Here is a 26,449-nt window from a genome sequence, read left to right as displayed (position 1 = left end):
CTATGACCAGTAAGTTGGCGTCAACATGTGGACCAGAGGCATACAGGCTACAGCTGCTAGCTATATAGTAAGTGACACTCGGGCCTCAGCAACACATCTTATTAATAATGGGTTCAGTTTTCAAAGTACCGGGTATTCCCTCCTGCTATTATGTATCAGCCTGAAAATTTTATTATTTTAAATGGACTTTGTCACTTGTCACTTTAGTTGCATGTGGCATCAATGATCAACAGGTTAGTACACGGCTGTCGCCCCTCTGGCCAGTGTTTTTGCGTTACTGATTACTCAGTTGTATGGTGAGTTGCATGACTTGTTAACATTAGAAAAATGTCGATCACGGAACTTCTTATTTATAGAGTATTTACAGCATATAGGGATACAATATAGCAAAAAAAAGATTCGGCAGTTTATGAGGAAATCGCTACCACCAAAGTTGTTCGATTTCGTTTTTCCACATGTTCTTATTATAGTAAGTATTTTAAAAGAGGCGACAACTTTTTATTTTAATTATTATAAGGTTTTTGATATGCAAAAACTGATCATATGACACTAAAATGTCTACGTTTTTTGTACTCGAAGAAATTAATTATTTGCCGTAAATACTCTTCCGTTTGTTTGCTTACAAGTTACAAATTTACACAGACCAAGTTAGTCCTAGCGCATTATCACGTACACAAAAAACAAAGTTGCTTTCATAAGTACCATATGTCCAAATAATTACTTTCTGTTTAATATAGAGGGGGGGATGGGTCACTCCCGACTAGTAGGAAGTTAGTTAAGGTTAGGTAGGTTTCTTTGGTTGGTTAGGTAGGTTTCTTTGGTTGGTTAGGTAGGAATCATTGGTTGGGGTTAATATTCGCCCATTTGTTGTCCGCAGGTTCCCGCTATGTATCGCTGAGGTTATATTCTTCACATAAGTCACTTGTCTCCGCCTTTCTCCTTCTTGTAGGTTGGTTCCTTTGGTACGAGAATAGGTTTCTGTGTGTTTTTGGTGTTTTACTCAAATCTGACCTCCTTTTTGTGCAAAGTAGCAGTTTCTGTTAAACATTAAAATATTATTATGGAGGTCAGATTTGATTAAAACACCAAAAACACACAAAAAACTATTCTCGTGCCAAAGCCTGAGGACAGCCAATAGACCTTGGTTGGTTCTATTAGGTTCTAGTAAATGTCGACTGTAGAAAAAAATAAGAAAATCGAACAACTCCTGGTGGTAGCGGTGTTCTCTTACATTACCAAATATTCCATTACGTTTCCGTCGTAAATTTATATTTGTCGAGTATTTTGAACTTCCGATTTCACACAGGAACTTACTGTATATTTTGGCGGGAAACTGTTTACTTCTGCTCAACCAATCAACGTGAGTCTCGGTGTCGAGTGACTGTCCCGCCAATCAGCGTTACTCTCGATGCCAAGTGATTCTCCTGTGTATCACTTTTTACTTTTATTCTCTTCGCCACTGATCGGCTTGTTAGCCGCTTGGGCGATCGGTCACGTCTCTGTCATCTTAGTTTTTTAATTTTAGTTGGCTAATGGCTTGTCGCAAGATGGCTTCTCTGCACAGGTGTTCTTTCTCAGCTTGGCAAATCATTCATCATGTATTTGAAAACGAAGACGCTGCCTTTGACATTTTTAAGGCTCATGGTATTCTGCCAACCTCTGTGAAGTGCTACAGGTATTTATAAGCAAAATATAGAATGATTGTGGGAGGATATAAGGAATTTGGTGCTTCGTGCCAGCAATAAGAAGGAACATTACCTAAAATATTTCGCTCTGTACATGTCCCAAACCGAATACAACGATCACAAGACTACTCCACCATTTCCTCCTACAAGTAACACAACTTTATTCTGTAGCATCTGTTAATTAAGGTATTCTTTTTACACAACTGGAGGTCCAAGGGAGCAAAGCCCCCCTGGCTAGGTGAGGTCAAATTCTTCAGGTTAGGAAGTTTTATTACGTTTCGTTTCGTCTTTTTTTTGCGTGTTTTTACCCCCCACTTTCCCTCTACTTCAAAACCCTGACCACTTTGTGTAATTAATATTGTTGGTAATTGAGGGATTCAAACTCCTGTGAATGTTAAAGACATACCATCGCCACATAATTTGCTTTGATAGGTCTTTTCTTATTTTATTTTCATCGTTGAGTTTGGATATGATTTTCATTTCTTGGGTAAATGCTTCGTTTGGTAGATAATCAAGCCCCTAGGCTCGCACTAATAATGGTTGCCCTTCGCGTAACGAAGATGGCCGGCCCAAGGGCCACCTAGGCGTGAATTTGTTTAAGGTGTATAAGCTGTCGCCAACACAACAACCATACCCTAAGTTAACGAGTTGCATGACCCAGTGTCAAGTAATAGTTAGAACATAAGAAAATAAGGAGTCTGCAATAGGCCGGTTGGCCAGTGCATGGCAGCTCCTGTCGAGAGTTACTTCCACTCTCTATCATCCATGAATCTATCTAGCCTCCTTTTGAAACCGGATAACCGTATCATCATTGGGTATGACTTTGCTTGGGAGATTGGTATCCCCGCATCCCCTGAGCAACGCTCTTGTGCATTACGCAGAAGACCCGACAGCAGCACCCTTATCCACTACCTCCTAAGTTAGATGTCCCCACACACAACGCTTCCATGACGCCTGCTGGACCACCACTCCACGACCAGGGTTGCCAACTCGGATTTTCAAATGTCGCTAGGCTGGTACCTAAAAGTAGCTAAATGTCGCTAAATCTTCCATGGAAAGTCGCTAGCTATTATTCCCCCCCTTCAGTAATTTGATGCAAATAATATTTTCATAATGCCGACTATAATGGACGGAGTATAAATAAAATGCATTATGTAAAAATAAAAATATTATTTTTTTTAAAGTTTAATGTGCACACTTACCTATTATTCAATAGTAATTGCATCCCAGTCCTCTTCGTAGTCGTCGGCAGTGTGAACAACTGTAGAGCTGGAAGCATGTGAAGTGCTTGGTTCAGGTTCTCTTGTAACTGTATGCCTCCACAGTCCCTATCTTTCTTAAAATATCACTAGGAAGTTCATAACTTGCACAACAGGTGTTCTGTCTTTTTAACCCATACTTTATTGTAAGAATTGCCTTTAATGTCGATAGTTTCATTTTGTTGCACAATTTTGATTTCACAAAGTTCATATTACTAAATGTGCGCTCTACATCTGCGTTTGAATGCGGAAGAGATAAGGCAGCGAGTGCAATTTCAGCCAGATCATGGTAAGGGTTTTCACCTGTCGCATCTCTGTAATTTGCTACTTCTGACCACAATTTTAGGGTGTTAGATGCATGGACGGGCTGACATCAAGTGATCAGGAAATAGACGTGTCCCTCCTTCTGTACCACGACCCGTTCAAATGTATTAAACTTTTCTTATTATTTATTGTCCCTGTAACCCCGTTGCTCTATATTATGGCTCGAAATTAGGAAAACTGAGTTTTCATGGACAGTCCAAAAGTATCCAGAAAGTCGCTAGATTTCTGTGGATATCTCTAGATTTGCGACAAGTCGCAAATCGCTCTAAAATGTCTCTAGAAAAAAACAAAAAGCTCTAGATCTAGCTACAAAGTCGCTAAGTTGACAACTCTGTCCACGATCCCCTGACGGAGACACGATGATCCTCCCCATACTGGCCAGATATTATGTAAATAACATTGATTATGTGTTAAAGGAATATCCTTCCTTCCTTAGGCTTTAGTAAGTCCCTTTATAATATTTATACTGTATATACTTGTCACACTTGCCAGATGCTTCTGGTGTCATTGTACAGGGGTACCTAGTGACAGCACTAGGATCCCACTTCCTCTATCAAGGAATAAACAATTGAAATTGAATTGACCGGATAACTCGCCAGCCACTACCCCGGAACACGCTCAGCAAATCGATTTATATCCAGGTTCTCAATTACTGCTGGGTAGACAGGCAAATGGCTTAAAAAAAAACAAAAAAATTGCCCATAGTTTCACCCTGTCCGGGGATCGAAGCTGGGACCGTTCGTATTAATTTGTCGGTGAAATTGTATGGCGGCCCGATCCACGCTCAATGTTGTCTTTTTTGGGTGCAACAACCGAGTTGCTCTGTCTGAGCGTACTCTCATGTTTATAAAAAAATTAAATTATGCCATATCCAAGTAAGTTCTTTTTGCTTAATATGCTGCCTCCCGGGTACTAGATAAGGTTAGGTAGGTTGGTGTCGTCTGTAAACAACGCTTCGGCCGCTTGTGTTTCTTAACGACTAGGGTTAGATTAGGGTTAACTTAGAAATAACCCCATTTTAACACTTGCGAAAACCACGAGTGTCCACTGCAAAATAGTGAAATTGCGGCGTTTTTAAATTTATTTTCCATGATTCGGCGACGGGTGTCTCCAATAATTATCCAAATATCTATAACGGTTCATTTGCGACGGCTATGGGGGTCAGATTCTCTTGAAACTACAAAATACATAAGAAAACCCAATTTTTTTTAGTAGTTTTCTTGGTCGCTTTTTCGAATCATTACTGTTGACTTAGATTTGAATATCACTGAGGCTGGTAATTGTGACTATATGTTGATTTTTTTATATTGCTTTAGGGTTAATTATGTTTGAAGCGTAAAGCTACGCTTCAAATAGCTTAGGTACGTACACTTAATACACTGCATTCTCCGAATATCAGTAGTGTGTATGAATGCACGTTACCATAAAGAGACTGACAAAGTTTTGCCAGGCTCGATATCCCCTCCCCTGACTGAGAATAGAGCTGAATGGCTCATTGGCTCCAGTGCTTGGCTTTGAGGCTAAGTTCCACAAATCACCCAATCAATCCCCTGACTGAGACCTGACAGTTAGGTCGGGGTCAACACTCTTATCTGGGTCATTATAAATCTCCAAATCTGAGCTGTGACAACTTCCGGTCAAAGGGGTTGACAATAGTACTAATGTTAACGTCATGGCCTCCTGGGTCAACCTTCCAGGTCATACGTAATAAGGCAGTCCCAGTAAGTCAGTCCTGCAAAAAGCATTATCCTTTCTAATCAATATAAAAGATGTACATTATTTTGTTAAAGTTGTTGTTATAGGCTATTACTGCTCTTCAACAATGAAGATCTTTAAGCGCGTAACAAGGTTAGCAATTACACTAGTCCAACACATAATTTTTTTCTTCAGAGGCTTATTTCTATAACACATCAATCACAACAAATCTACGGCAATGAGCAAGGCTAAATGTAAGTTAAACTGACTATTTTAAGCTTGACTCCCTGTACAGTAGACTGAAAATTTTGCTTATAGTAACAATTTATCTATAAAATTTATTTGATTAGGTTTGTTTATTTTATTCAGTATCAATCATAACAAAAATATACTCACAAATCCAAGAAAAGCATTGTAACGAATCATCTTAGGATTTTCAAAGTACTGTCGGTAGCACCAGGGGGTGAGGAGGTGCTGGTACGAGAGAATAAACCACTAGGACTGGGAGAGATCAGTTGTGACGTTTGTAACACGCACCTGGGCTTTCCTAGCAAGTGAGGTCATTGTGTGAACAGAAAAATCAGGAATCAGCTCAGCTGTGACGTCACAGTACGGTCAGGGTGTTGTGTAAAGAAAATCCGAAGCCAGGCTCGTGACTTCGAAGTCGCAACCGTAACTTTTTTTTTATGGGGATTAGCCCACCCGGGCACAGGTCACTGACCCACATCGGGGCATGGGGAGCGAAAATGTAATAATAATAATAATAATAATAATAATAATAATAATAATAATAATAATAATAATAATAATAATAATAATAATAATAATAATAATAATAATAATAATAATAATAATAATAAAGAACCATAAAGAAATACAAAAATTAAAAAAGATCAAGAATGAGAAACAATATATGTATGTTGTGTTGAGACCCTGCAATTGTGTGTAAATGAGGCAGAAAGTCAGATTAGCAACCTGGGACTTGGTCACAATTTTCGTGATGCCATATGGCAGCAGGGTCTACCATTAGACACATTATGCTTCCAATATCTTCCCAGGCGGTAGTACCTCCCTTTTGGTAGCTGTCTACTACCTATGACGTATTTTATTTTATCCTTTTTGCCATTGGTCGGCCTGTTTAAGTGAGTTAGATATATTGGATATATCCAGTTTGGAGAATATTTACCTTGATTCATTTAGTACAGAGGATTGGTGGACTAATCATGTTTTACAGGCGGTTTAATTGTACCACATTGTGCGTGTCTTTAAACAGAAGCTACTTTCTCTGACCAGACTGAAAACAAGACACTACCAAAAAATGTGCCAGATAGCACAAGTAGCAAGAGTAAAAGTGAGCTGTCGGGCCAGGGAGCGACCTGTTCCCAGCCACACTGACCCTCTCACCCCTGTGGTTCTGTTCCCTACATCCCCTGTTGTTGTAAAAGCCCTCCCTACTTCACCTCGTATTGTTGTGTAGGATGACAGTCTTCCTTCCCCCCGGCTGTTATTAAGGGTCCTTCCCATCCTCACATCCTGTTGGAGTAGGGACCCACCACCTGTGTAGACCCCAGTGCTAGTAGACCTCACCTTAGCACACCATTCAGTATCCTGTTGTTCTTGGTTAGATAGATCTGGCTCTCTTACAATAAAGCCAACGATATTTAATTTTTTACAGCGGTCACTCCATAAATTGGGAATGTCAGTGTTACTGTAAAACCCGACACGTCGCTACACGTTTGTACTTGTTTACTAATGTGACCCTCAGTTAAAGTATGAATGACAGCTAATGTTGAGACATAAGAACATAAGAAAATAAGGAGTCTGCAATAGGCCGGTTGGCCTGTGCATGGCAGCGCCTGTCGAGAGTTACTACCACTCTCTATCATCCATGAATCTATCCAGCCTCCTTTTAAAATTTTCCATCATTCCAGCACTTACTACCAAGTTGCTAAGCTTGTTCCACTCGTCCACCACCCTATTTGTGAACCAGTTCCTTCCTATCTCCCTCCTAAACCTAAACTTATCCAACTTAAATCCGTTGCTACGAGTCCTATCCTGCTCGGATATTATAAGAACTTTATCTATATCTCCTTTATTGATTCCTTTCACCCACTTAAATACTTGTATCATATCTCCCCGCACTCTTCGTCTTTCTAGGGAATGCAAGTTTAGTTTCTTTAATCTATCCTGATATGGAAGGTTTCTAAGTCCCGGAATAATTTTCGTCATTCTTCGCAGCACCGACTCCAGTGAATTGATATCCATTCGATAATAAGGGCACCAGAACTGAACAACACAATCGAGGTACGGCCCGACTAGCGCAAGATATAGTTGCAATATGACCTCTGCACTCTTATTACTTACACTTCTAGATATAAAACCTACTACTTTGTTTGCCTTATTTCGAACATTACCGCACTGTTTTCTAGGCTGTAGGTCCGGGCTTACAAGTACCCCTAATTCTCTTTCACAAGTCGACTTCTCTAGGTTGCTGTTGTTAAGGCCGTATACATTGACAGTATTTGTTCTTCCAATATTAAGTACGCTGCACTTGCTGGTGTTGATTATCATTTGCCATTTTCAGATCACTCCTGCAGTTTATTTAAATCCTTAAATACATGATATATATATATATATATATATATATATATATATATATATATATATATATATATATATATATATATATATATATATATATATATATATATATATATATATACATACATGTGTGTGTGTGTGTGTGTCAAATAAAAGGTTAAAATTTATTATTATTTTATGGTTACATACATACATACTGTAATACTGTATACATATTGTAATTTCCCAATCATGCTATTACTCTGCCAAGTATTATGTAATTTACTGTTTTATAACATCTATCATATATTTCCCCATTTGGCAATCTTCGCCTGTAAAAGTCTTCTGAAAATTGTAGGTTTTCACCTTTTTCTGGAAACATAATTTTCACTAGATACCTTAGCAGGTCCTTTTCTACCAAAATATCAATTGTCGTAGTGTCCAGTAAATGTGGTCAGTTGGCTAGATCACATAGATATTCATCAGCATGCCCGTTAGCGTAGGTAGAACTGTCCATTTTAAAAGCTTAAGTTTTTTGTCTTCAGTACTATCGTCTTCCTCAGCTTGAATATGACCCACACTATCACCATCACAGTAACTCAGATCCCTTTTTGCACTAGTTTCTGGTATTTTTTAAAACATATTTTTCTAGGGAACCCTTCATTGACATTTCGATTTCTTTTCCTTTTTTTCTGCCTTTTCTCTGCACCCGAGATGTATTTTCTGTATCTGTCTCTATCCCTGCTGGCCATGGTATAATAAAAAACGAGGGCTGTGAACGATAGTAAAATAATGTATATCAACAATTTCGCAAAACACAAGTAACGGACAACTGGAGTTTCGACAACACTGACAGGTGACCGCTGGTCAACGTTCTCACTCTTCGACAGAGAGCACAGTCAAGAATGGCATTGTTGTGAGTCCGGCTTAATCTTACCTTTGACCTCTTGCTGGTCACTAATCCTTCAGGTGGTTTCCTGAATCTGGGTTGTAAGGTGAGGTCCGCGTCACTAATTCTGGTGTTGGGTGAGGTAAGGGCCGCGGGACCCGGGGCGGTCGCACCGGTTGCCATACCCTAGGGACGGCTCTTGTAAGAAGTACTCCGTGATTTCTGTTAGCATAAGACAGGATTACACAAAACAATCAGTTTACATCAGCTATGAACGGGTACTTGCTACAACTTCGCTCAGATGGTATTCTCCCCACTTTTGTCATTCAACAATATGAGTTCCATGTCATTACGCGAACATCTTTAGAATGTGCTTACAGCCTTTCAAGCTAGTCAAAAATTTTAGTCTTTCAATTTTTATCATTTTATAGTGGTGGTATTTCGAACATATTCTTAGACGTTCCTGACTTCTTGAACTAACAAAGGTCCTGATCATATCAAATACACACTTTCAACCTAGAGAATTGCAGTAAATGCCACGAGGTCATGGTGGTTCTAGTGTATGGTACCAACAGGCAGGAACTCAATATATCCAGTAGAGGTGTAGAGATAAGGGACGCCACCGCCTTTCAGTCTGAGACATCGAGACCATTTGTAGAGGTGTTAACCAGCAGGAGGTCGTCGAAGCAGGATGACCCATAGCAAGAAAGACGCTATCGACAGCTGGACACCTTACAGCTTCTCTCCCGACCAGAATTGCTCTTATACATATGAATCAGAAAGCTCGTCCTCTGGCACTATACTTGCGATTAACCATCAATATCACAAAATATGCAACTGCGAACAGGCATACAATTAGTACACAAGACATGACTGGGGCTACTCGTGGTAATTCAATATTAGGAAAATTATTGTGAGAATTAAGAAAAAAAGAAGAAGCAAGATTCCCCAAAATAAAGTTGACAAAGAACATGAGGGTATACGTGGTGGTGCAGGTGGCGATGTGAGTGATGGTGAGAACGGCTAGTATGGACCCAGAGGTAGGAATCCCGTTAAATAAATTGGTCGTTCTGCTACGGCAGTCGTCGCTCAGTTATCAGCTCCGCTACCTACCTGAATTTTTTATCTGATATTTGAACATCAGTATTCATTGAGTCTTAATCATGGTCTTAATATCTTGTCAGTTAAGCAATGGGAGGGCCGAGGGGGCACCATTGTTGGGCTTTGCTTAGGGCATCAATTGGCCTTAATCCGGCCCTGTGTAGATCTGAGTGTTGTCTTGGAGGTAATATAATACTGCACAGGAAAACCACTCTTACTCAGACGAGTTAGGACAGTGAACAGAAATTTTAAGTAACTGGTGCACTAGATAATTATCATGTAAACTAACCTGCAGGGACTGCATGAGATTTGAAACTCATAAATCTGTTACATTTCAACATTCTGACCCTCAGAATAGTGACTGTTTACGAGTCGGTATCATGGCGTCATGCGCGAATTAAATACCAAGTCTGTACAGTTTTTATCAAGAAATGAAAGTACATTTCATGCATCCATGAGTGACAACGTGCACGTGACGCCGTCTGTGTTACCAGCTCTTGGGTGACATCCTAAAGAATATTAACAGAATTCGGTGTATATATATATATATATATATATATATATATATATATATATATATATATATATATATATATATATATAACACAGTAAAGTAATCGTTGTGTTTTTTAAGGTGCAGACCAACTAGGCAAAGATACCCAGGTGATATTTTGATTATAAATGTCGGCTTTAGTATTTCTTCACAGTTAATGAATACGTCTATAAAAACTAGAATCAAAAGACGTATTCTAGTTAACTCGGCTGTCATATGAGCAGTAACACTTTTGCCATTTCTATCTCACCGCCGTTAATGTCAGCAAGTTTCTTATATTTAAGATACGTGTCACCACCACACTAGTGAAAAACTGGCGAACAGCAGATTGCGTGTTGTAGAAAATGGCCTGATGTGAGTAGGTGACCCCCAGAGTAATTAGTCATAGGGTGAGGTTAGGCATTTTGACTCATTTATTAATTGCCCCCGCATCTTGCGCAAGGTGAAGCGCAAAAGCGTTTACAGATCCCATCTGGGAAGCATGAGTAGTTCATGCTTGCCTTTATGACTCATGCATTAAAGGCGTAAACGCCTGAAGGTCTGTAGTACCTCTCTGTTTGATAGCTGCGTACTACCCACTACCTACTGGTTTGAGATATCATGGTCGTCAGCACCGGATCATTATGACTGGAACAATTTAGTTTTTGTACTGTGGATGTGTTCTGTCCTGTAGTCGTCTTTTCCATTCATTTATTTGTGGTGATAATACTTTTCTTTTAGTTCGAGGATGATAAGTCTTACATTAAGGTTAGTACTGCTTACTGTACTGTCTTTTTTTATTCTGCCTTCCCTAATTATGAAACCATAACGTAACCTCATTGTTTCCTTCTTTTCTTTTATAGTCTTCGATACATCCATCCATATTTTTGGCGTCACAATTTGATGTATTTTGTGAAGGAAAATAAAAGGAAATGATCTTCCTATGTGATTAATTTTGATTCCTGGAAAATACCGACGGCAATGGGTCGTGGGGAAAAAATGGGTGCACTGTCCTCTTGATATTCAATGATGTGGAGGCATGAATGCGCACACAATCTCCCGTGTGTCAGGGGGGCTGAGTTGAGTGTTGACCTATGTAGACATAATCAGCTGCATTATTATATATTATTTTTTTTTATTATCCCATCGCCAGAATCATCCTCGACCATAATACTGTTATGTTTCTTAACTCCTTCTACAGCAACCAAACTCGGGTGTGGGGGTCGTCTATACTCTATACGGGAGACCAAGAAATTCTGTGCGCACCCACATCACAACCTATTAACGTGACGTAACTGAGTAACGCAGTGAACTAACTACGTGAGCTGTCTGAGCGTAATCGTATGTATTGTTATTGCTAATTGTCGAGGAAATGTGGGATTTTGATAGTACTATAAATTCTTTAAATATAATGTATACGGTATTATACATCGTAAACATGGTTGGCCAAGTAACAAGGCTGAGCAGTGTTAGGCCGAAAAGAAGACGAATTAATCTTAACGCAATATCACAATGGCAAAGATCTGAGTGTAGGGGATATTTAGTTGCTATGGGGAAATGTCTTGCTGCGTGACTATGGAGAGATGGTGAAGACAATGGTTCATTTACTAGGCGGGTTGTATCCCACGGCCAAGAACACTTCCGTCCTTTCTTTGGTTACTTCACCCACCTCACCCTCCTCTCATAATCTGCTGTCACTAATTCCATCCACACCATACTAACTAGTTGTGTTGCGGCGGCCGGCACCATTAGAAATTACTATCTTAACCTATAATCCCCTACTCATCATCACTTTGAACTCAGTCACCTTTGCGTTATCTTTTGTTGTTAATATTTCAATAATCTGTTCACAATATTGCGCAGTATGGTCGAGGGTCACCACAACCCTACTCTCACTCCCTCACCTCTTGTAACGTCAGAAGAAATTTAGTGTGCCGGGGTCTTCAGGTGTTGAGCAGGGACGTGTAGGTAAGGGCGGGATAGGAGGCAGAGGCACCTGTCCGATATACAGGAAGATCTCCAAGTCTCAGGTTTTATCTTTCATAATGTTTAATAGCCGTTGGATTCGTGTAACTACTAACCTTGTTACTCGCTTAAGGATTTCTGCTGTAAAAGCGCATTAATGCATTCTTACAATGACAAGGTCTCTCAGCTGCTGTTGGATCGTCACTTGTAGTGTGAGCAAAGTCATATTTAAGTACAGCATCACATATTTTCTTCTTGTGTTAACCATTAAATGAAAATGTGTATATTATGTTACCTCTTCTGTTGAACCAACTTATCTACCTGTCTGTAATGATTGAAGGTATAGTTAAGTTACCCTGAACTTAATACAGCGGTATTAAAGGTATACTTGGTCACTATACCTGCCAGGTTACGCCTTTGTGGTGTCTCAAAAGATGGTGAACAAGCGTGTGTCCAAAGTTGTGAGAGGTAACCCTTACCTAGGAGGCCTCACACATACCCGCAGTTAATAACTTTGGTCACTCGCCCCTGCACGGTCTGTCACCAGTAAGTTGCACGCCAGCTAGATCAGTATTGTAAACTATGATGACGGAAGGCTGCCATTTCGTTTTAAAGTACAGCCAGTTGATTCTTTAGCTATTGGGAGAAAATATTTTAAAGTAAGTATGACAATGTAAGTTATGGATAATTTTTATGCCTAAGAACGTAGGCTGAATGAGTTCATACTTTATATAGCAGTGATTAAAACAAAGGATGACATTATCTTCACGTTAAATATGAAATGTTACTTCCATAGACTAATATTGTTTTTGCTGGCGACTTTTCTCTAGTCTTCCTGTCAGGTGTGATGAAGCGTGTAGAATTATAGATGATGATGGAGTACATAAAAACACCTTAGCTGTTGAAGTAGAGAAATACATACCTCCCATATAAACAATAAAGGAATAACAACAAACTATCTTCTGAATAACATTACTGTCGTCTAGTTACACTGTTGTACTAGTGTCAGTGTGTTCTGTTGGCTTCCCTGTTTATGTTGTTATCTATTTTTATATACCCCCCCCCCCACCCGTGCCATCGGCAGGAGTAGGCTAAGTAAATACAATAACCATTTCCGTTCGTCTGTCCGTGCGTCTGGTTCAAGTTTTTCATTTAGGCGTGGCGTGTACTTAACGAAGATTTCTTGTTAATGCGTTTACATCTGGAAATAGCACTGCAGATGTCATCTTAAGCCAGACATCATTCCTGGACAGTCCCACCTATCAATGACGCTATACTTCTTACCCTTTAATGGGGTTGGATATGTGAAGGTGGTCTGTGGTTGAGTGGACTAGCGATCATCTCCTGGCCTAAGGGTCCCTAGTTCACCAAAAAGTAATTAAATGCCCATCTTTATAGTTTGATAAGTTAAGGCAGTAGAGAGTAATGCCAGCCATGCTGCCTCCTTGTGTACCGAAGGCTCAGTATTCAGTGTGCTGTTTTGGACCGATTCTGAAGGGTCACTAGTCCTATGTGAACTATTTTCACTCTTACCTCGTGACCTTGACTGTGCTTCGTCAAATATTATCTCGTTTCCCTTGATATTTCTCAAGTTTATGTCTCGGTATGGCATCAAGCTGTCCTTCTTAAACTTGTATCTTTTGGTCTCCTTGATACTGTACTTTTATTTCCTGGACCTTCTCCTTTCTCCCCAACCACCACATTGAGGCGGTTGTGGAAGATTTACACTCACTACTCTCTCTCCAATCCGTGCTGGGGGGACATCGAGGCTCAGTTTTTGCCGTCACCCTTTTATTCCATACTAACGACCTCGTCTTCATTCCTTCTAGCAGTACACATTCCCTTGCTGACGACACCAACCTGTACAAACAATATCTCCCACCAGGCTAATAATAACGACGTGCAGTACAATGCTTAAATCCACTAAGATTATCGAATACAGTGACAGCAACTCAGTATGACACAAGTAACCTCATTACAATCCGTCCAACCATCTTAAAAAAACAAAAAGAAGATCATTTACTGTACAGCCTCCTCTTACATTCATTAACACCCATTACATCATTCTTCAGTGTCATTATCTCCCGTCATCCTGTAATTAATAACGTCAGACTCACAACTGAACTGTAAACAAAACACGAGGTTAAGGTCTTGTTTGATGTCCATAGTTGACGATTACACTATCTGTTTTTGTCTACCCTTTGTCCTGATCGTGTCCGTCGAGGAATATTTCTCATACTTATCATTAATTTTAGAGAAATGTATAACTTAAATCTATTCACTTCATCATCTAGCCCCTCACTTCATCAACTAGTCCCTCCCCGTATCATCCAGCCCCTCACTTCATCAACCAGCCCCTCACTTCATCAACTAGTCCCTCACTTCATCAACCAGTCCCTCACTTCTTCAACCAGCCCCTCACTTCAACAACCAGCCCCTCACTTAACAACTAGCCCCTCACTTCATCAACTAGCCCCTCACACCATCAACCAGCCCCTCACTTCATCAACCAGTCCCTCACTTCATCAACCAGCCCCTCACTTCTTCAACCAGCCCCTCACTTCAACAACCAGCCCCTCACTTCAACAACTAGCCCCTCACTTCATCAACTAGCCCCTCACACCATCAACCAGTCCCTGCATTCTTATTACTTACACTTCTAGATATAAAACCTATTACTTTGTTTGCCTTATTTCGAACATTAACGCACTGTTTTCTAGGCCGTAGGTCCGGGCTTACAAGTACCCCTAGGTCTCTTTCACAAGTCGACTTCTCTAGGTTGACGTTGTTAAGACTGTATACATTAGCAGTATTTATTCTTCCAATATTAAGTACGCTGCACTTGCTGGTGTTGAATTTCATTTGCCATTTTTCAGACCACCCCTGCAGTTTATTTAGTTCCTCCTGTACATAAGAACATAAGAATGGAGGAAACTGCAGCGGGCCTATTGGCCCATACTGGGTAGTCCCGTTTACACCCAACCCCTATTGCTCATATAAGCATCCAACCTATGTTTGAAGCTATTCAGCGTATTCGAGTTAATGATGATATTTGGTAACTTGTTCCATTCATCCACTACTCTGTTTCCAAACCAGTGTTTACCTATTTCACGCCTAAATCTAAATTTGTCTAATTTAAAACCATTGTTACGAGTTCGCTCCTGGTTGGATAGTTTGAGTACCTTTGTAATGTCCCCTTTGTTTAGCTCTGACTTCCACTTATACACCTCTATCAGGTCGCCCCTCGCTCTACGTCTCTCGAGGGAGTGCAAATTAAGATGCTTTAACCTGTCTCTATACTCAAGGTTCCTAATGCCCGGGATTAGTCTTGTCATTCTCCTCTGAATTCTTTCCAAGGATTCTATATCCATTCTGTAATACGGTGACCAGAACTGAACTGCGTAGTCCAGGTGTGGTCTCACAAGAGCAAGATACAGTGTAGTGCATTTGCATCCTGTCCTGAATTAATCTGCCGCCCTATTTTGGTGTCATCCGCAAACTTGCTTATATCACTGCTGATCCCATTATCTAGATCGTTTTTGTAGATTATGGACCAGAGTGGGCCCAGTACTGACCCCTGGGGAACCCCACTGGTTACACAGCCCCACTCAGATTTAACACCATATACGCTGACCCTCTGTGTTCTATCGGTGAGCCATGATTTTATCTAATTTAAAACTTTCTTCTCGATACCATGATCCTTAACTTTTCTCAGACGCCTCTGATGCGGTACTCTGCCAAGCGCTTTGCTAAAGTCTAAGTAAATAACATCGTAATTTTCGTCATTATCTACTACCTCGAAGACTTTCCTTAAAAGCGTCAGCAGATTTGTTAGACAAGATTTTCCCTTTGTAAACCCATGTTGAGAGTCGTAGATTAATTTGTTTTTCTCTAAAAGCAATCGGATGCTATTTGCTGTAATTGATTCAAGAAATTTCCCCACTACTGACGTCAAACTAATAGGCCGGTAATTTGACGCTCATGCTCTGTCTCCCTTTTTGCATATGGTTACTACATTTGCCTGTTTCCACAAGTCTGGCACAACTCCGTGTCTAATGATTTTGTAAATAAATTTACGAGGGGTCTGCTAATCTGTTCCATACACTTTCAAAACTCGAGGGAAGATTTCATCCGGCCCTGGGGATTTTGTCTTCTTTAATTTATTTATCTTCTTAAGAACATCCTCTTTTCTGATAGTAATATTCTTTAATTTCTCTTCTTCATTTCCCCTAAATATCAGTTCCACCTCTGAAAGGTTATGTAGGCCAGCCGTGTGTTGTATGATTTAAGTTACACTGAAACAACAAGCAAGTACAGTACAGTATGTAGTTTATTTCCCTTCATTTACTGTGAGACCTTAAGTGTGTTGTTATGTATACTGTACGCGCTGTTACTCTCCATACACACACCTGTACGACACTCCATAAGGGATAATTATATTAGAGTGACATAATGGTGAACACACACACACACACACACACACACACGGCCAAACCGGACATTCAACTTTCTAGTTCAGAAGCTCAGTGTACCAACCAACGATGTCTCACATGTGATACTTGACTTTATTTTACTTTATCATCTTCGCCAGTGATCGGCCCGTTAGCCGTTTGGGCAGTCGGTCACGTCTCTGGCAAGCACTGGGCATATGCCATGTACTGATTCCAGATTATATCTGAACCTGCGCCGGTGTTGGTCAGGTTTGGTTTTATAGCGTTCACACTGGGTGCCATCACAACACTCTACTTGGTTATTATTCTTAGAATTCACAACCCTCACTCTCACCCCCCAAAAAAATCCCTGACAATTTTCCAAGCTTGTGGCTTCTTCAAGCCGAGGCTGTTTCCTCTAGTGATAAAACTGCATGCTGCTGGAGTCCAGTACCTGTATCCCAGATCATGCCTTACGTTCTGATAATTAGAATGTAACGAGTAAAGATCTCACCCATGAAAAATGTACATGATAGTCCCCGCCAGCACGCCAACTTTACTGAAGTACCTCCGACATATTTTGTACATGCCCTTCCTCTTAGTATAGTACGAGTCTTTAACTTTTGCTTTACGTAAATTTTATTGTAATCTGCTCTTCTTGGAGACCTATATCAATATGTCTTCTCGAAATAATGCCGCTAGTGAGCTGTTGATCTATAAACGGTGTGGTGGCGGTGAGGTGGACTTGGCGGGGAGGAGCCAAGGAGAGGCAGAGAGAGGTGGATAACGGTACCGTTTTGTGGCGCGCGGGAAAACTACAAGGTGACTGACCAGATGGGCCTCGTCTTAAAGTCCGAATGAGACATACAGTCCTACTGAGGGCCTATTCTGGATGTAGTCCGCTTTACCAGCGATCAAACTCAACTTGGATAGATAAGTCTGGAAAACCACAAGGTGGAAAACCAATCATTGAATTTTTAAGGTAACTGGAATATTAAACTTATTGTGAAAAAGTCGTCTAAAAAGAAATGAAATGGGATCTTCCGCGTACAGTCGAATCTGCGGACTTGTCGTTCACAGAGGTGGACTGTTTTAAGGGGTATTGGTATTAGCAAAAACTTCAAGAGAAATACTTGAAATGCACAGAAAAAGGAAAAAAAAAGATTTTGGTCATATAATTAGGGATGAGGGGATAACAAATATTAATGGGCAAAATTGAGGGTAGGAGGGCCAGGGGAAGGTAGAAACTGGGATGGATGAATGAAATTAAAAACTTGATCCCCAAAGAGATACAAAACCTTGGAGGATTGGTAAAAACAGCCTGAGAAAGTTTAGAGTGGAGGACTGTGGTCACCAACCCTCAGATACTGTATGGGTGCGGTTCTTGAGTACAGCAATAGCGCGCTTGCCTTTCTTCTCTCAATCCTGGGTTCCAAGTTGACCTTGCATGTGAGGTTGGTGTTATCCAGTGGAAGCATTACCGTACCAAACGTTTTCAGGTTTTCCCAGGGGGACTCGGGTTTCCTCATGTACCAATACTGGACACTGAAGGACACACCAAAAACGGGAGATTAAATGGAAATGAAGTCTGTGAGTAAAACAAAACAAAAATGCCGTGAGGGAAGCAGGCAAGACATGGAATGGAAAACTTAACACCGCGAGGTGTGTGGCCCTGGGGTACGATTGTGAAACGCCACGTGATTGGTGGGTATGTTACAATCACTGGTAAACAAGTCAGCGGAACCTGCCACGCCGCCTCGGGTAACCTCGGCCCAGACTGCGTCGTCCCCTGATCTTTACTCACTTTATTAGCTTCGCCACTTGTCTATTAAGGCGGTCGGTCTTGTTCGCTGTTGCGCGTCATTGGCAAGTATTGGGCATCTACGGGCTCTTGAAGGTATACCTGAACATGTGCCGATGTTGGTCAAGTTTGGACCTACTGTACTGGAGCTCAGACAACTTTTTGTGGCAGGTTACTCCAGGAGTTTATAATTCTTAATTCAAAAAAGTTATCTCTGACCTTTACTGTACTGATAACTTCTTTAAGTTGAAGTTGTTACATGTAGTGGGACGACCATCCGTTCACTCCAGATATATACAATAAACTGAGTACATAAGAACATAAGAACATAAGAAAATAAGGAGTCTGCAATAGGCCGGTTGGCCTGTGCATGGCAGCTCCTGTCGAGAGTTACTACCACTCTCTATCATCCATGAATCTATCTAGCCTCCTTTTGAAACTTTCCAGAGTTCCTGCACTTACTACAAAGTTGCTAAGCTTGTTCCACTCGTCCACCACCCTATTTGTGAACCAGTTTCTTCCTATCCCCCTCCTAAACCTAAACGTATCCAACTTGAATCCGTTGCTCCGAGTCCTATCCTGCTCGGATATTATAAGAACTTTATCTATATCCCCTTTATTGATTCCTTTCACCCACTTAAATACTTCTATCATATCTCCCTGCACTCTTCGTCTTTCTAGGGAATGCAAGTTAAGTTTCTTTAACCTATCCTGATATGGAAGGTTTCTAAGTCCCGGAATCATTTTTGTCATTCTTCGCTGCACCGACTCTAGTGAATTTATATCCATTCTATAATAGGGGCACCAGAACTGAACCGCATAATCGAGGTGCGGCCTAACTAGCGCAAGATATAGTTGCAATAAGACCTCTGCACTCTTGTTACTTACACTTCTAGATATAAAACCCAATACTCTGTTTGCCTTTTTTCGAACATTAACGCACTGTTTTCTAGGCCGTAGGTCCGGGCTTACAAGTACCCCGAGGTCTCTTTCACAAGTCGACTTCTCTAGGTTGATGTTGTTAAGGCTGTATACATTATACGTATTTGTTCTTCCAATGTTAAGTACGCTGTATTTGCTGGTGTTGAATTTCATTTGCCATTTTTCAGACCACCCCTGCAGTTTATTTAGATCCTCCTGTAATGCATTTGCATCCTGCCCTGAATTAATTTGCCGCCCTATTTTGGTGTCATCCGCAAACTTGCTTATATCACTGCTGATCCCAGTATCTAAATCGTTTATGTAGATTATGAACAAGAGTGGGCCTAGTACTGACCCCTGGGGAACCCCACTGGTTACACAGCCCCACTCAGATTTAACACCATCTACGCTGACCCTCTGCGTTCTATCGGTGAGCCATGATTTTATCCAATTTAAAACTTTCCCCTCGATACCATGAGCCTTAATTTTTCTCAGAAGCCTCTGATGCGGTACTCTGTCATATGCTTTGCTAAAGTCTAAGTAAATAACATCGTAATTTTCGTCATTATCTACTACCTCGAAGACTTTCCTAAAAAACGTTAGCAGATTTTTTAGACAAGATTTTCCCTTTGTAAACCCAGGTTGAGAGTCGTAGATTAATTTGCTTTTCTCTAGATGCGATGTGGTAGTAACTCTCGACAGGAGCTACCATGCACAGGCCAACCGGCCTATTGCAGACTTCTTATTTTCTTATGTTCTTAATACGCTGAATAGCTTCAAACATAGGTTGGATGATTATATGAGCAATAGGGGTTGGGTGTAAACTGGACTGTCCAGTATAGGCCAATAGGCCCGCTGCAGTTTCCTCCATTCTTATGTTCTTATGTTAATACTAAGACAGACAATCTTCCCGAGGCTAGAGAGAGGAACGGTGGTGCTTTCCATCCGTCCCCGCCTCTCCCTCCAGCCTGGGGCCCCTTCTCGCTGATAACACTCCCTCCTACTACAGCAAAATAGGGCGGCAGATTAATTCACGGTAAGATGCAAATGCACTACAGGAGAATTTAAATAAACTGCAGGAGTGGTCAGAAAAATGGCCAATGAAGTTCAACACCAGCAAGTGCAGCGTACCTAATATTGGAAGAACAAATACTGTCAATGTATACAGCCTTAACAACATCAAAAGTGGAAGGCAGGGCTAAACGAAGGGGACATTACAAAGGTACTCAAACTATCCAACCAGGAGCGAACTCGTAACAATGGTTTTAAATTAGACAAATTTAGATTTAGGCGTGAAATAGGTAAACACTGGTTTGAAACAGAGTAGTGGATGAATGGAACAAGTTACCAAATATCATCATTAATTCGAATACGCTGAATAGCTTCAAACATAGGTTGGATGCTTACAGTATATGAGCAATAGGGGTTGGGTGTAAACGGGACTGCCCAGTATGGGCCAATAGGCCCGCTGCAGTTTCCTCCATTCTTATGTTAACCTAGAGAAGTCGACTTGTGAAAGAGAATTAGGGGTACTTGTAAGCCCGGACCTACGGCCTTATTTTCTTGTGTTATTGCAGACTCCTTATTTTCTTATGTTCTTAAGAACATAAGAAGGGAGGAAACTGCAGCGGGCCTATTGGCCCATACTGGGCAGTCCCGTTTACACCCAACCCCTATTGCTCATATAAGCATCCAACCTATGTTTGTAGCAATTCAGCGTATTCTGTTTCCAAACCAGTGTTTACCTATTTCACGCCTAAATCTAAATTTGTCTTATTTAAAACCGTTGTTACGAGTTCGCTCCTGGTTGGAAAGTTTGAGTACCTTTGTAATGTCCCCTTTGTTTAGCCCTGCCTTCCACTTATACACCTCTATCAGGTCGCCCCTCGCTCTACGTCTCTCAAGGGAGTGCAAATTAAGATGCTCTAACCTGTCTCTATACTCAAGGTTCCTAATGCCCGGGATTAGTCTTGTCATTCTCCTCTGAATTCTTTCCAAGGATTCTATATCCACCATGTAATACGGTGACCAGAACTGAACTGCGTAATCCAGGTGTGGTCTCACAAGAGCAAGATACAGTTTTAGGATGACCTCGCTAGTCTTGTAACTACCACTTCTTTGTATGAACCCAAGTACTTTATTAGCCTTGTTACGAGCAAAAACACATTGTTTACTTGGCTTAAGGTTCCTACTTATCATTACTCCTAAATCTCTCTCGCAGTCGGATTTCTCTATGGCATCGTTGTTCATCTGGTATCTGGTTTCCCTGTTTACATCTCCTATACACCTACACCCTTTCTTACATCCGCTTGAAAATATGACATTGTTACACACACACACACACTTAGGAATGGAACCAGTGTTGAATAGTGGTGAACAGTGCTTAAGTCAGTGAAAAACAACTCGGCAGTAACAGTTGAGTCTTACCCAAGCTAACCTTCACACAGTGAGGTCCCAGGTACCCAGTGATAATTCCCCTGAGACTCCACGATAGGGAGGCCAGGGACCACACCTCACTCACTTGAGTGAGGTCCTGTGACAACAGACCACGTGGTGTCCCCATGATGCTACGACACCACGTAGTGAATGAGTTGCTACAGCATCATGTAAGAAACATAACATAAGAACATAAGAATGGAGGAAACTGCAGCGGGCCTATTGGCCGGTTGGCCCCGTGCATGGCAGCTCCTGTCGAGAGTTACTACCACTCTCTATCATCCATGAATCTATCTAGCCTCCTTTTGAAACTTTCCAGAGTTCCCGCACTTACTACAAAGTTGCTAAGCTTGTTCCACTCGTCCACCACCCTATTTGTGAACTAGTTTCTTCCTATCTCCCTCCTAAACCTAAACTTATCCAACTTGAATCCGTTGCTCCGAGTCCTATCCTGCTCGGATATTATAAGAACTTTATCAGGCCAACCGGCATATTGCAGACTCCTTATTTTCTTATGTTCAAACACAAGAGAGAGAGAGAGAGAGAGAGAGAGAGAGACGCCGTCACTCCTGTGAAAAATTGTGTCAACGAACAAGTCCTTCACCCCACCTCGTGTGAAAAGTTAACTCGTAAATACAGTTACCTCACACCAAACACCTGAGTATACTACACCTTGTACTGATTATTGTAGGGTGTAGGTTTGTGTGAAGTAGAACAACATTATAATAATTTTGTGGAATTCCAGGCATTATATTTTTAAACGCAGGACAACTAAAGAAAGAAGCCCTATTCAACCCTTTGACCTGACCATTAATCTCCCTGATCTTTCTCCCGCTCTTTGTATACCTGAGTCCGCCCCACCACGAACCCCTTCCCCTGTACTTAACTACCTGACCAGGGTCCCAAGGGCATCATACCACCGCCCTGACTGATGCACGTGTTACGGGAAATACCCCCCCCCCTCGACCACCACTACAACAACAATTTAATGAACCAACCAGTATAGGGTATTTTATTTCCTGTTAGATTTACGAACAGGTACTAAACGCTTATATGTAGATAACGGGAAAAATTTGCGACAATGAACGAATAATTGCTGCAACGGAGTATGAAGTAAGGAAGGACCATTAAAACATAAACGTAGAGGGAAAAGTAAAGACACACGTGAAGAAAGGGGAAGGGGGGGGGGGGGCAAAGCTACGGGAGAGAAACCTTTGTCCAGGTAGCGGTGGTCGTGACCCACACTAATGTGCCCCTCCAGCACCCCAGGTGAGGCACGCCAGGTGACTATATAAGAACATAAGAATGGAGGAAACTGCAGCGGGCCTATTGGCCCATACTGGGCAGTCCCGTTTACACCCAACCCCTATTGCTCATATAAGCATCCAACCTATGTTTGAAGCTATTCAGCGTATTCGAGTTAATGATGATATTTGGTAAATTGTTCCATTCATCCACTACTCTGTTTCCAAACCAGTGTTTACCTATTTCACGCCTAAATCTAAATTTGTCTAATTTAAAACCATTGTTACGAGTTCGCTCCTGGTTGGATAGTTTGAGTACCTTGTTTAGCCCTGCCTTCCAACCTTTCACATGCCTGTGTTGATGTTCACGTGGTGGTGTGTTGTGTGTGAGTGTATGTTGTGGTGCACGTGTTGTGTGAGTGTATGTTGTGGTGCACGTGTTGTGTGAGAGTATGTGTTGTGGTGCACGTGTTGTGTGAGAGTATGTGTTGTGGTGCACGTGTTGTGTGAGAGTGTATGTTGTGGTGCACGTGTTGTGTGAGAGTGTATGTTGTGGTGCACGTGTTGTGTGAGAGTATGTGTTGTGGTGCACGTGTTGTGTGAGAGTGTATGTTGTGGTGCACGTGTTGTGTGAGAGTATGTGTTGTGGTGCACGTGTTGTGTGAGAGTGTATGTTGTGGTGCACGTGTTGTGTGAGAGTATGTGTTGTGGTGCACGTGTTGTGTGAGAGTGTATGTTGTGGTGCACGTGTTGTGTGAGAGTATGTGTTGTGGTGCACGTGTTGTGTGAGAGTGTATGTTGTGGTGCACGTGTTGTGTGAGATGTTGTGGTACGTGTTGTGTGAGAGTGTATGTTGTGGTGCACGTGTTGTGTGAGAGTATGTGTTATAATAACATAAGAATGGAGGAAACAATTGGCCCATACTGTCCCGTTTACACCAACCCCTCATATGAGCATCCAACCTATGTTTGAAGCTATTCAGCGTATTCGAGTTAATGATGATATTTGGTAACTTGTTCCATTCATCCACTACTCTGTTTCCAAACCAGTGTTTACCTATTTCACGCCTAAATCTAAATTTATCTAATTTAAAACCATTGTTACGAGTTCGCTCCTGGTTGGATAGTTTGAGTACATTTGTAATGTCCCCTTTGTTTAGCCCTGCCTTCCACTTATACACCTCTATCAGGTCGCCCCTCGCTCTACGTCTCTCGAGGGAGTGCAAATTAAGATGCTTTAGCCTGTCTCTATACTCAAGGTTCCTAATGCCCGGGATTAGTCTTGTCATTCTCCTCTGAATTCTTTCCAAGGATTCTATATCCATTCTGTAATACGGTGACCAGAGCTGAACTGCGTAGTCCAGGTGTGGTCTCACAAGAGCAAGATACAGTTTTAGGATGACCTCGCTAGTCTTGTAACTAACACTCCTTTGTATGAACCCAAGTACATTATTAGCCTTGTTACCAGCAAAAACACATTGTTTACTTGGTTTAAGGTTCCTACTTATCATTACTCCTAAATCTCTCTCGCAGTCGGATTTCTCTATGGCATCGTTGTTCATCTGGTATCTGGTTTCCCTGTTTACATCTCCTATACTGAGTACTTTACATTTGTCGACGTTGAATTTCATCTGTTGTGGTGCACGTGTTGTGTGAGAGTATGTTGTGGTGTACGTGGTGGTGTGTTATGTGATAGAATATGTTGTGAGTTGTGACAAATATAATCCCACACCTATGAATGGTCACATTAGGAACCTTGAGTCCAGAGACAGGTTAAAGCATCTTAATTTGCACTCCCTCGAGAGACGGAGAGTGAGGGGCGATATGATAGAGGTGTATAAATGGAAGTCAGGGCTGAACAAAGGGGACATTACAAAGGTACTCAAACTTTCCAACTAGGAGCGAACTCGTAACAATGGTTTTAAATTAGACAAATTTAGATTTAGGCGCGAAATAGGTAAACATTGGTTTGGAAATAGAGTAGTGGACGACTGGAACAAATTACCAAATATCATCATTAACTCGAATAAGCTGGATAGCTTCAAACATAGGTTGGATGGATATATGAGCGATAGGGGTTGGGTGTAAATGGGACTGCCCAGTATGGGTCAATAGCCCGCTGCAGTTCCCTCCATTTTTGTGTTCTTGTGTTATGAGATCCTACACGTAGGATCACTATCCTCTAACTACCGCCCAATCAGTCTAACATCAATAGTAGGCAAATTACTGGAAGCAATCATTTCAAACTCTATTCGAAAGCACCTGGAGAAGCACCTATTGATCAATGATTCCCAGCATGGCTTCACAAGCGGACGTTCTTGCCTAACTAATCTATTAACATTCTTTTCATCAGTTTTCGAATCAGTGGACGAGGGGCACAATTATGATGTGGTATATCTCGACTTTAGCAAAGCCTTCGACAGAGTCCCCCACGAAAGACTATTTAGAAAGGTAGAAGCTCATGGCATCAAAGGTGACATCCTTAAATGGATTAGGGCGTGGTTACAGGACAGGAAACAGCGAGTGAGCATTAACGGCACTAAGTCCCATTGGAGCAACGTCTCAAGTGGAGTTCCCCAAGGCTCAGTACTTGGACCATTATTGTTTATTATATACATAAACGACATAGATATCGGCATAGACAGCAACATAAGTAAATTTGCTGATGACACTAAAATAGGACGTGTTATCAAATCTGACAAGGACTCGGCAAAACTACAGGAAGATCTAAACAAATTTTTGGAATGGTCTGAAAAATGGCAGATGAAATTCAATGTCGACAAATGTAAAGTACTCAGTATAGGAGATGTAAACAGGGAAACCAGATACCAGATGAACAACGATGCCATAGAGAAATCCGACTGCGAGAGAGATTTAGGAGTAATGATAAGTAGGAACCTTAAGCCAAGTAAACAATGTGTTTTTGCTCGTAACAAGGCTAACAAAGTACTTGGGTTCATACAAAGGAGTGTTAGTTACAAGACTAGCGAGGTCATCCTAAAACTGTATCTTGCTCTTGTGAGACCACACCTGGATTACGCAGTTCAGTTCTGGTCACCGTATTACAGAATGGATATAGAATCCTTGGAAAGAATTCAGAGGAGAATGGCAAGACTAATCCCGGGCATTAGGAACCTTGAGTATAGAGACAGGTTAAAGCATCTTAATTTGCACTCCCTCGAGAGACGTAGAGCGAGGGGCGACCTGATAGAGGTGTATAAGTGGAAGGCAGGGCTAAACAAAGGGGACATTACAAAGGTACTCAAATTATCCAACCAGGAGCGAACTCGTAACAATGGTTTTAAATTAGACAAATTTAGATTTAGGCGTGAAATAGGTAAACACTGGTTTGGAAACAGAGTAGTGGATGAATGGAACAAGTTACCAAATATCATCATTAACTCGAATACGCTGAATTGCTTCAAACATAGGTTGGATGCTCATATGAGCAATAGGGGTTGGGTGTAAACGGGACTGCCCAGTATGGGCCAATAGGCCCGCTGCAGTTTCCTCCATTCTTATGTTCTTATGTTCTTACGTAGTCACAGGTGGCCAGAAAAACGCTCCTTAACAAATCGTCACAAGATC

The 26,449-nt window shown here is 41.3% G+C and overlaps 1 protein-coding gene across 1 annotated transcript in view; it reads right to left on the bottom strand.

Moving 5' to 3' along the window:
- LOC121870556 (actin, clone 302-like) overlaps nucleotides 1–2,923 on the bottom strand; it is a 6,985-nt gene extending 4,062 nt beyond the window's left edge. Inside the window, exon 1 of the mRNA XM_042372387.1 lies at nucleotides 2,888–2,923. Within this exon, the coding sequence (XP_042228321.1) occupies nucleotides 2,888–2,910 (23 nt within the window). The 5' untranslated portion in view covers nucleotides 2,911–2,923. The remainder of the gene's footprint in view (nucleotides 1–2,887) is intronic.
- Nucleotides 2,924–26,449: the final 23,526 nt, after the last annotated feature.

The sequence above is a fragment of the Homarus americanus genome, unplaced genomic scaffold (genome assembly GCF_018991925.1).
Source record: "Homarus americanus isolate GMGI-L3 unplaced genomic scaffold, GMGI_Hamer_2.0 scaffold56333, whole genome shotgun sequence".
Lineage (NCBI taxonomy): Eukaryota > Metazoa > Arthropoda > Malacostraca > Decapoda > Nephropidae > Homarus > Homarus americanus.
This window is presented reverse-complemented; position numbering and strand designations above follow the sequence as displayed.